We start from the raw sequence: 12049 nt of genomic DNA on the forward strand, positions 1-12049 counted from the left end.
TTGTTGCTGCTGGCTTCACTTGGCAGAAGGGTTACAACTACATCAATTAATCATCCTTACTCAGTAAAAACTCTTATTGACTTCACTGGTATGCCAGACTGCGTAAGAGGGAAGAATGGATTTCAGGATCTGACTCAATAAGAAGGTGAAATATTTATCCATTTTAAACTAACTTTTAGTTCTCTATTGTATTTTTATTTTGTGGTCCATAACATGACAAAATAAAAAGATACCATATAAAGGACACAGGAGTAAGGCTGCTATTCAAATGGCTTGCTTCAAACCATTTAAAGAAAACATACTGTAGCATCAGCTCTAAGTATAGCATCCTCTACATGGCATAATAGATAGCTTGTTAACAGTTCATTCATTAAGAACATACAAATTATGGGGCAAAATCAAACTCTATGCAACAGATGTAACAGAGTCTCCATTTGTGAACTACAGTCAAAACTCAACCAAACTCAGAATAACAGGTCACAAAACAGCCAGATTAATAAGTTAAGGGAGGAAAAAGGATCCCACAAATATAACATTTCAAGACATGCGTACAAAACATATATCTATGTCTAGTGGTGCAAATATTAAAAAGAAAGCTCAGTTAATGACAATAAGATTAAAGAGCAAAAATCGTGTAGAACAATTGTACTGTTGTTTGCGGAAAACACTCTTACCATTGAGGCAGAAAAGCTCAAATATCTCACGAAAGGCCCTATTCATGAATGACTTACGCTCCACATAAGTTTGGGAAACTGTGAAGAGTGATTTCCCCCCAACCCCCATAACGCCTACGAAATGGCTATTCTTCAATACAGGCTTCTTGGAGCACAATGTGACAATTGTCTGGTTGGCAGGGGGGAATAAAGAAAGGGATGTATTGCCTGATAAAGAGGTGGCAGAGAATAAGGGATAGGAATGTCACTTGCCACAAATGATCACAGAGTTTGAGCTCTGAAACAGCAATCATGAGAAGACAGATTGAGGTGGTAATTTGCCTGGTCAACAGTAGGATATGATCTTCACCAGCATGAATTCTTTTGTCATTTAAGAACAAACATACTTTCCATTAATATCAGACATCAATAATTTATTCTTCCCCCCACATTTTTAATGAGAAAACACTTTTATTGTCTAAATCTAAATCTATGCTCTTTGAATCATCTGTGTAGGTCCTATCTGCAGTGTACAAAGCATTCTCAGGCAACAGGACATCATTGCAAACTCATGTGTGGTTCTAACCCACCCAACCACCTAATCTTCTCATTTCCTGTCTTTAAGGCCAACTTTCTCAAGCTTAGGTGCTTAATTTTAGGCACTTAAATAAAAGTGTCCTGACCTTCAAAGGCTCTGAGCACCCACAACTTTCACTGAAGTGACACTGAGACGCCTACACTTGAAAATTTGGACCTAGGACTCTGGTACATATAGCAGTTTTTAGTGACCTTTTAAATGAGTATTTCCATTTTGGAAAAAGCTGATTTTCTTCATTTTTGCAACATGTGCAAAGCCCCCCTGGGCTGTAGTGTCTATTAACATGCCAGGGCAGCCACAGTAAAGGATGTCAAGAAAGCATGGGTGAAATCCTGGCTCCATTGAAGTCAATGGCAAAATTCCTATTCACCCCATTGCTTATGAATTCAGAAGTGGCAGTATCAGAAGACAAAGCAGGAACACAGAGCAGAAATGTACTTCCTCTCACTCAATGCTGTGAAAAGCTCTCTGCTCCACCAATGGAAAGGATAGTTTATTTGTTGAAATTTACAGAGTTATTTAATATCACCATCAGAAAAGGGGGATTTCCTCGTAAAATCGCTGAGATCTGTGTTTTTGTGAATGGCCTACAAGACATCACCATTTACTTCTATTCAGGTTCTTATTCTGCATCTCTCACTGTGGCATCTGAGCAACTTTTTAGTGCACACTAAACAATGTGGTGCCTTCTTTCTCCTTTTCTCCCCCCAAGAATAAAGTTGTGCGGGAACTGCAGAAATTGATCAAGAGCATATAAAGTATGTATATGTATATTTCTAGGGGAGTACAGAGTATAAATATTAAGGTGCCAGAGGTGCAGATTTGCCCAGGTCCAATATTGAATAAAAGTCCTTAAAAGAGGTACTAAGCTCTGCTTCCTTGATTTGGATGAGCTGAGGATACTAAAAGCTCATGTAATGTTTCCATGTAAAAGCTTAAATCAAAGACATTTAGCTGGGATATCACATTTGTTTAAGAACAAAATGATCCAGCGGATAAAAATCAGAGGAGAATTGATTAAAATGCATTTGATTACCAGAGTGGGCAGAGGAGGATTGCAAAATATCGTGAAGACAGGAAGTCTGTTAAAGCACAAATACTGGTTAAAACAAGTCCAGAACAGATCTTTAAAAAGAGAACCACTGTGTACAAGCTGATGGTATCAAACCAAAAATCGAATTACAACAAGAATTTTGTTCCTACTTTACTAGGAATAAAATAGGTTAATCCACATTAACAGTTGTGTTTTCTAGTAGCAGAAATCCTTGACATACTGCCTTTTTCCTCCTTCCCCCCCTGTATAAAACATGACATTCTACATCTCTTTACCTAAGATTTGAACAATAATGCATTGGGTTTAGCTAGTGGGCAACTACTCCCGCTCCACATTTATACATTAGGCGGAGATAGGGTTGCTAGCCCTCCAGGATTGGCCCTCCAGGAATTAATTAATCTTTAATTAAAGATTATGTCATGTAATTAAATCTCCAGGAATACGTCCAACCAAAATTGGCAACCTTAAGTGGAGAGCTACTTAGAGTATAATCTTTGCAATGAAAGCTTCCCAGAAAAGGCTCTCAGTAGGATTAGCAGAGATACATAACCCTTTATGTGGTTACCAAACAGGCTCTGATGCTGCAAGTTACTGCATCTGAGTGGACACTGCACCTGTGTAGAACCCTGCTGACTTTTGTGTGTGTGTGTGTGTGTGTGTGTGTGTGTGTGAGAAGGGGGGCTTACCTACGTGGAGTCATTTGCAGGATCTGAGTCTTAGATCATGTACCAAGATTTGAAAACAGTCAAGTCTATATGATAACTCCGAAAATACAACCACGTTTCACACAAATAAGGAAGAGTGGTACAACTATCACATTGCACTGTCTGATAAGATTTCCCAAGGGAGAGAGTGCACCCAGGGCTAGTCAGGAGGCATTGGAAGATGTAGATATTAAGGTGAGTAGGCCCTTAACAGTACATGGTGGGTGTGATTGATTTTCTTGAAAGGGGATTTCAGCTTGCAAAAGCTTGGGAAATACTAGTCTGATAGATTACAGTGGTTGCTCAATAGTTTATTGCACCTCTATGTTTTTGGATGGAGGGGGAGAATGCTCATGCAGAAACAAATCAAATACTAAACCACACATTTCTCCTTTGCAATGCATGAAAAGGCATGATGTGATAGTCATATTTACACATCTCCATGTAGGAGCTAAGCAGCTGTAGCAATATTATCTATAAGCAAATGTTTCATTCACCCCATATTAATTAATCATTTGGATATAATGCATTGAGCATTTCTAAAGAAGAGGCTGGAAAAGAAAACCATGTACTTCTGGAGAACAGAGAGGAAAGTCTGGAAAAGCTATCCTTGACAATAACCACTAAAAGAAATGAAAAACAAATACATAGATTTTTAAACATACGTTTAGGTACCAGGTTTGTTGGTGCTGCAACATCTGGTGCTTCACTGTAATAGTCAGTTGGATCCATAATGTCTGTATCAGGAGGAGGGTAAGGTGGGGGTGGGGGAATCACTAACTGGGGCGGACCACGTGTGTTGCCTCTAGGAGGCTTTTGTGGCACCTGTCGTCCATTACCTACAGGAGGATCAATTAGCTAGTTACTTTATTGTCAAGTCAATTATTTGTATGTTTCTTTTAAAACACACAGAAGTGTGTGTATTCACTTGCTCCCCCCAACCATCCACTCTGTCTGGGTCTGATTCTGCTCTCACTCACACCAATGTAAACCAGGAGAAAGTTGACTGATACATGCTGGTGTTAAATTTAGCTAAATGAGATAAGAATCAGTCCCAATATATACATGTAAGGCACAATCTATACACATTAATCAGCATAAATCTTAACTGCTGTTTTGGCAGATAGTAAAACACACTAATTTAAAAACACTATACTGAAAATATCTTCCTGAAGGTGGGTTTTTTTTTAAATGTGTTTCTCCCTTAGACACGTAGACTTTAAAGTCAGAAGGAACTATCATGATCATCTAGTCTGACCTCCTGCACACTGCAGGCCTCAGAACCTCACCCTCCCACTCGTGTAATAGACCCCTAACCTCTGGCTGAGTTACTGAACTCCTCAAATCATGATTTAAAGACTTCAAGTTACAGAGAATCCACCATTTACACTAGTTTAAACCAGCAAGTGACCCATGCCCCATGATGCAGAGGAACGTGAAAACCCTCAGGGTCTCTTGGTCCCTTGGTCTGACACAGCCCCACATCTGTTGACCTATAGGATACTATGCAAAACTATTTCCCTAACTCTTTGAGGAGGTAGGGGAATGGTGAACGTTGGTATTTCTGAATGGATGTGCTATTTGGGCTTTCCTTTTCTTTTTATAGTTTTTTCTTTTTGGCTTTGACAGTGGGCAGAAGCTGCTGGTTTTGTTGCTGTTTGTATGATGGAGTTTCCAAACTGTGTCCGAAATGCTTCGAACCTCACAACAGTACTTAATTCAGTATCATGCATACTAAATGGGATAAATGGGTGTCCTTTACATTATTAGACATATTAATAAATACCAGCAGTGTCACATCTTGCTTGCAAATGACTGTGGGTAAACTCTGGAGATGTTTGGTCTTGATAGAAGCCAGATCTCTCTCTCTTCTTTTGGAGTAAGACAAAGAGACGTGATAATTCATAGGTTTGAAGAACACGTTCTCCATTAGTGATAGTGCTGGAGTCATACTCGGCTACCACTAACATTCTCTTGAAATCCCGCAGGCCCCTGTGCCTTCTGACCGTATCTCAAACTTTCTTCTGTGTTTATGGGAAGGCTCCAGCTTAACCAAACCTTAAGTGGAATTAGTGAACGACTAGGAATAGCTCTGAGCTATCAATCAGCCAACTTCACCCAAGCCTCCCCAAAGGATTTAATTTTGGCACTGTGGGATGAATAAATCTTTAGATTTCTTCTTACAAAGCCTACAAAGTGTGGTTGTGCATGCATTAGTGCAGCAGTATAGTCGGAGGAAGAAGGTTGGAAAAGATTTGACTGAATAGGGTTTTCATAGGCTACATCCAGCTGATAAAGGTTCATGGAACAATTCAATGTCCATAAGTATGCTGAACTCCAGTGACATTTTTGACTGCTTTAAGAGAATTAGGCACAGCACTTTGGGGTCACTATAAGTGATTTGTAAAAGCAGCAAAGAATCTGTGGCACCTTATAGACTAACAGATGTTTTGGATGCATGTGCATCTGAAGAAGTGGGTATTCACCCACGAAAGCTCATGCTCCAAAACATCTGTTATTCTATAAGGTGCCACAGGATTCTTTGCTGCTTTTACAGATCCAGACTAACATGGCTACCGCGCTGATACTATAAGTGATTTGGTGTTAAATATTTGATCTGACCCGTTTGCCAGTTTAAGAGGTTTTTGTCCATGATTTTTACATTCCGATTAGTATGGTCAGGGTGGGAGGAGGTATTTTAATCTGTCCCATCATGCTGCTGTCTATTTCCTGTAGTAATTTTTCTCTATACAGTCTTGCTTTGTTCGCTCTTTTCTTTTTGCTTCCTGACACATCTGTGCTGTCTCATGGTTTCATAGTTAGTGCCCCAAAGAGAAGCTGTTTTACCAAGCTTCCCTCATTATAACATTGTGTGTCTATAATTATATTAATCTAAGACTGCAGCAGAAAATGAAAAATATAAAGGAGATTATTATGCAACATATCCTTAAATCAGCAAAGCTCCAGTAAAGTCAACTGAACTGTGCCGATTTACAACTAAGATTCTGGCCAAAAGACACCTGTCTATATAGCTGTGGATAGAAATGAGTGCGTCTGTTCTGTTTTATTTCATCTGTAACATTTCAAGCAGTGACATAAAATAAAGTTAACATTAACATAAAGTTAACATTAACATAAAGTTAAAACACCAAATGTTATCAGTAATGACTTGTGGTTTTCAAGGAGAGGCATTGGGAATGACAGACTGTGACATCCGCAATAGTTAACAGGCAGCCAATTTTCTGAAAACGCTTGTGTTATATTGCACAGCGATAGCATTCTCCTTTGAGAGTTTAAATAAGAGATGTCAATGGAGTCAAATATGTTACAGGATAATGGACTCCTGCTGCTCCATAAATGCTGACGCATTAAATGTGAGGCATTTACTGAAAATAAATGTTGAAACAAAGCTAAGAGGTTTCTTTCTAAACTGTGAAGCATTTGTAATGTTAGCAATTATACATGACAGGGTGTTCATTTATGGTATCATATATGCAGTCTTCAGTGCTATGTGAAAATGCTGAGGTCGAAGGTGCAATCTGGAGTGTACCAAGTGTACTGTAGCACATTTTAAATGATTCCCTTAATGTACTGGATAATGAGTTCCAACGCAAGAGGTTATTAACTCATATCTTTCAGAAATCAGTTTCTTATCTAAGGGAATAATCTTGCAGTCCTCACATAGACAAAACTCCCAGTGACCTGAAATATCTGGAGGGCTTTTTCTCAGTCTCTCTTTCTATCTGTGTATGAGTAAATGATTTATATTGCATAAAACTGAAAACTATAAATTTTCTTTATTTTCTTGAGGCATGTATGAAATTTATTGCAGAACCTATCCGTTCTTTTCTTGCACTGATTAGCTAAAGATTCTATTAATGCAGATTCATCTCAAACAGGACCGAAGACAAGAACAAAACTTTATGGAACATACTCCACTGACATAAAACCATCATGGGACAATGGAAAAAAAAGTGTATTCAATGGTAGCAAGGGTGATGGCTTTGAAAACAATGGGGCAGCCCTTCGGCTGGTGCAAATTATGATAGGTTCATTGAAGAGAATGGAGCTATAACAACTGAAGTGTAAGAACATAAGAATGGCAAAAAACAAAACAAAACAAAAAAAACCTGTGTGGTGCTATGTCAATTTACATTAGCTGAGAATCTCCCTCTCTCCACAGAAGTCACCCCTTGGGTCCAAACTCCATTCAACTGGGGCAGGGGAATGGGCCGGGAGGGCATCTTCAGAAGGGCATAGTGTTGGCCTAACTCTGTTTCCATTGAACTCAATGATGAAACTGACTTAAATGGGAGGAGAGGTTGAGCAAAATAAGAGCGGGATTTTCCAAAGCACGTTTAAGTGTCATGCAAAAACATTCTATTCACCCAAGCAGTATTATTCACCTTTCAAAACTCTGTGAACCTCAAACACTTAATTACCAGACTTTCATTCTTTAGGATAAATATTTTTCCAGATTACATAGTTTCCAATGCAAGGGGCCATTTTAGGGAATCTTCAAATAGCAAGCAGTGCCACATAAAGCACATGCATTCAATTCGAGGAAGAAGAGAAGAGAAGCGCTTACCCACTGTGCTCTTCCTCTTGTCTTCCTTTTCTTCTGTTCTGTTTGGCATGACAGGAACAGGAGGAGTCGGTGGTGGAGGGGCACGTCTCTTTTTTTTCTGTAAATCATTCTGTGTTGCCCCTTGTGGAACCTAACAAAAAACAAATGGAAAAAATCCACATGGTGAGGGATGTAATGTTAGGTTTCCTGCATTATCAGTAAAAGAAATGCACAGCAGATCACAGAATTTGTTTTTTACATAAATGTACTTCAGCTCAGAATACTGCCATGACGCTTTGTAATGAAAGTCAGTCCTAAACTGAAAGGACACTAAAAGGTAAGATTGGAAGAGAAGGGATGATATAGCGACTCAGTAGAAGGAGTTCCAGTCTGCAAAAGTGAAAGGCAGGTGTACAAGTATGTGTATTTGTTGATTTTGGGAATTAATGGGCCAAATATTCTGAGATGCATGCTCCTGAAAGGCGTGTGCATAAAATACCCAATCCAAAGTTCACTGATATCTTTCTATTGGCATCTATAGCCTTTGGATTATGGCTAACTACTCGACGTTGTTCATGTAGGGCCTGATTAGCTCTCATTTTCACTGATTTTCTTCTCAAACTAGTGTAAATCAGGAGCAATCCCAGTGAAGCCAATGGAGTTACACTGGTATAAGTCGGAAAAGAATCAGACCCACAAGTCCTATGTTATGTGGCCAAGCGCCTACGTTGGAATGTTGTACTTTTTAAGCGAGCTTTTGAAAATTTGGCTGTATGAGGTGCTGAGACTTCAAATAAAGGCAAAATGCTGAAGTTGGTCAGTCATGACTTAAAAGCTTATTAGATCCTTTTACAAAAAACAAATGAACAAACAAAACCAAGTGACTAGAGTGTTGTTGGATGGCACAAAGTTTTCTGCAGTTTATTGGAATACGGTTGTGTGTGTGCGCATGGCTTTATGTTATTGACGACCCTGAAAAATTTACTGGAAACAGGTTAGGCTGTTATATGTTCTCCATTTTGAATCTTTAAGTGATAGAGTGTTTGTGAGGTACTAATAGCATGAGGCTGAGACAAACTTAATATAGACAGCAGCTGTGGAAGCCTCCCATACATGCAGCTCTGCCTATGCACCTCCATCATCACTTGCAATACAGCTGCTATTCCTGTCCTGAAACTCTACTGAGCAGAAACTACCAAACATGCTGAGGCGGAAAAAAAAGGTTATGATTTTTCCAGAAGCATTAATGAACATGTATATTTATTGTGGAGGATGACAATATAGCAAACAATATCTTCACAACGCTAAAGGCTACTATCAAAGTTTCAGCTGAGCAAACGCATGTGAAAGCATCTTTCATAAGCATTCAGTGCATCATGACAATATCTGGGATACATGACTGAGTCCCTAACAAGGTCTATGAAAGAGTAGTACCCAATTTAAACCAATCTTCTTCCACAGTGCCAGCAAAATCCTTCCATGTCAGCGCAATCATTACTGTACTTTATGGTAAAGATCACGTGGTAAAAATATGAAATCTCGATGCACGTGGAACCAGACAAATAAATGCTAGTGAAAACATCTCCTAACACCACAAACTTTGGTGTCTGGAAAGACCAGTCCCAGGAATAGTGCATGGAAAATTAGTAGAAGGAAAAAAATTCTCTACATTAGTACTTTGTCTGGGGATCATTTTCCTGATCCTTCTAGCAATTTTATTGCAGTGGAACATTATACTATTAATTTTAAAGTTCAAGAAATTTTGCATTTCCCCCTTTGTCTACCATATTTAAATCTGGTTTCTAGATGCTAAGAAAAGTTTATATAAGCCAGGGAAGACTGGTAACAAATTGCATAGTTAAGAAGGATCTGCACAATAGCACATGCTGTTATGCAATGGGAATCTGAGTGTTTTTTTTTTCAAACTATATTTAAAAATCTGTGAGCCAAACCCTGCAGACCTTAGGGCTCAATTCAGCAAAGCGCCCAAGCTCATGTTTAAAGTTAAGCATGTAGTTAAGTGCTTTGTTGAACTGGGGCCTTAGTTCCTACTCTTTTTTTTTCGCGGGGGGGGGGGGAAGAGAGGGAGCGGAGAGCGAGGGGAAGACAACACATTAAAGTAAAAAGAAGTTTTTCCTGGAACACTCTTTGTGACTGGGGCTGTGGTGGAGGAGGTGCTGACAAAGCAAGTTCTACATCTGGGTGTAATGAAAGACATGCCAGGAGATGTTAAAAGGGCCATAGGGCAATGATGAAAAGGGCCCAGTTTTCCTAACTGCTGGTGCCTCAACTCAGCCTAAAATGTAAAAATGGTGCTGGACTCTGGCTGCTTGGAACATCAGCAAAAATGAAGATTCTTCAGTTAGAATTGAATTAGCAATGTTGATGATGATGTATGACTCAGAGCTTAGACACATCTATTGAATGAGGAGTGAGAGAGTTTTTATTTCGCTAGTGTTCTGAACATAACCCGCGTTTTTGGATGATTGCCATAAGCCCTGCTGAGAAATACACTGCTGGGGTTTTTGTTCACAATTTGATAGTATAGATAATTACATCAAGGAAATATTTGGAAGCCTTGCATTTATTAAATGCTACATTTTTATGAGAAAATTAGTAATAAATTGCCTACTAGGCAGCAGTTAAGTGATGAATCACACAAATAAATCCAAAACATTAAAATAACAAATAGATACCAGACATATAGCTATATTAGATACAAACTACATTGTTATATAAATTAGATATATTAGATATAAACTAGATTGACTGATTTACAAAAATTTTAAACTTGGAACTAACAAGAAGTTTGCAGTTCGCCTGTCAGCTCACTGATCACTTTGCACATGAGTTTTATCCCCATGTCCCACCTTCAATTTCTTTTAGTCTTTTTATATTGTGAACTATTTCAGAGAAGCACCATATTTTCCTGAGAGTTTGTACAGTTCCATCTGGAATGCTACCACTGCATAAAGAAATCACCACTACCAAAGAGCCTGAGCCAGAGAACTCCTGTCCTTGGTTCCAACCTAACTGAACGTGGGCAGTGAGAGACCACCTTATTCCATCGTTACTGCCAGCCAATGACTGGTTATCACAGAAGTAGTGAAGGCCTAGCTTATAAAGGGATCTGTCTACCAATACTACATTATTAATGACAGGTTTCAGAGTGGCAGCCGTGTTAGTCTGTATCCGCAAAAGGAACGAGAGTACTTGTGGCACCTTAGAGACTAACAAATTTATTTGGGCATTAGCTTTCGTGGGCTACAGCTCACTTCATCGGATGCATGTTCTTCGGAACATTCCATTCTATGCATCCGAAGAAGTGGGCTGTAGCCCACGAAAGCTTATGCTCAAATAAATTTGTTAGTTTCTAAGGTGCCACAAGTACTTCTATTCTTTTTATATTATTAATAAAACTGAGGCAAATATTTCTCTCCACCTGGGAAGTAAATGAATAATACTTTTAAAAGAATCAAGCATTGCAAATAAGCAAAAGGTATACATATGTTAGAGAAGAGTCTGTGCTCGACCAACTCAGCATTTGAATGTAAAACTGTTGCTGAAGCTTGAAACAGGTTCCAAATACAGGTTACTTGCCACCAAGGTAATTTGTTGAATGAAGACTTAGGTGCAGTAGGCTAGTTTTCCTCTGTATTTATAAGAAATTCATTCACAGTTGATGAAGCTATTTTGAGCTCTGAACATATACCTTTTAATTCTAAAGAAAATAAAAATGGAGTTAATAACTATTGCATTGTGTGGGTGTGAGAGCACATGACTGTGTGCAGTGGTCCTTTATTTGGAAAGTATTATACCCTGTATGCGCAGTGCGCCTGACTTGCATTCAGTTGACAAATAGCTATTTCATGACAAATAGAAACACACAGGATCTAGAAGAGTTGTAATGAGTGGCTGTGAGGCATCACAGTAAATGTATCCTAGCTTGGAAAATATAGGTTGGAATTTTGGTGGAATAAGAAGGCCCTAAACTAACTGGTGTTACTGCTAAAGTGGCTACTGTATCTTTTTCAACATCTGCTATTCTGCAGTCCTCAAATTCCAAGCGTCCAGCATGGCACCTCCCAGTACAAGGCAATTTCCATCATCAAAACAGAAAAGTGACAATTCATCAAGATAAAACAAAAAATAAAAAAAGTTAAAAATAAATTCTTGCACTTACAGTAGCAAATTTACCATCTCTTTGCACTAATGTCAACTGAGTTACAGCTGAGGTACATTTACCACATTAGCACTTTTCATCCAACAATCTCATTTTTATAAAGCAAATGTTCAGACTTCAAGTTACAGCTGTATCATCATAAGAAAGAGCATAACCATAAGAGAGAGTGGTAAATTTGAAACATATATTGCCTGGGACATATATTTACCAGTAACTCCATTATATTACATACAGTAAATATGTGCATATATACACTTCTATCTAAAGTTTAAGGTATGGTGAAGTTAGCT

General features: G+C 38.6%; 1 protein-coding gene across 4 annotated transcripts in view; it reads right to left on the minus strand.

The window, feature by feature from the left end:
- Positions 1–12049, minus strand: part of COBL (cordon-bleu WH2 repeat protein) — a 241224-nt gene that overhangs the window by 64598 nt on the left and 164577 nt on the right. For 3 of the 4 annotated variants that reach the window (XM_050937664.1, XM_050937665.1, XM_050937663.1), the window contains 2 exons: positions 7598–7727; positions 3675–3848 (listed from right to left, as the gene is read on the minus strand). In XM_050937664.1, coding sequence (XP_050793621.1) covers positions 3675–3848; positions 7598–7727 — 304 coding nt within the window. The remainder of the gene's footprint in view (positions 1–3674; positions 3849–7597; positions 7728–12049) is intronic. The other variant, XM_050937666.1, reaches the window with a different exon arrangement.

Source organism: Gopherus flavomarginatus, chromosome 2 (assembly GCF_025201925.1).
Source record: "Gopherus flavomarginatus isolate rGopFla2 chromosome 2, rGopFla2.mat.asm, whole genome shotgun sequence".
In the NCBI taxonomy this organism is placed as follows: domain Eukaryota; kingdom Metazoa; phylum Chordata; order Testudines; family Testudinidae; genus Gopherus; species Gopherus flavomarginatus.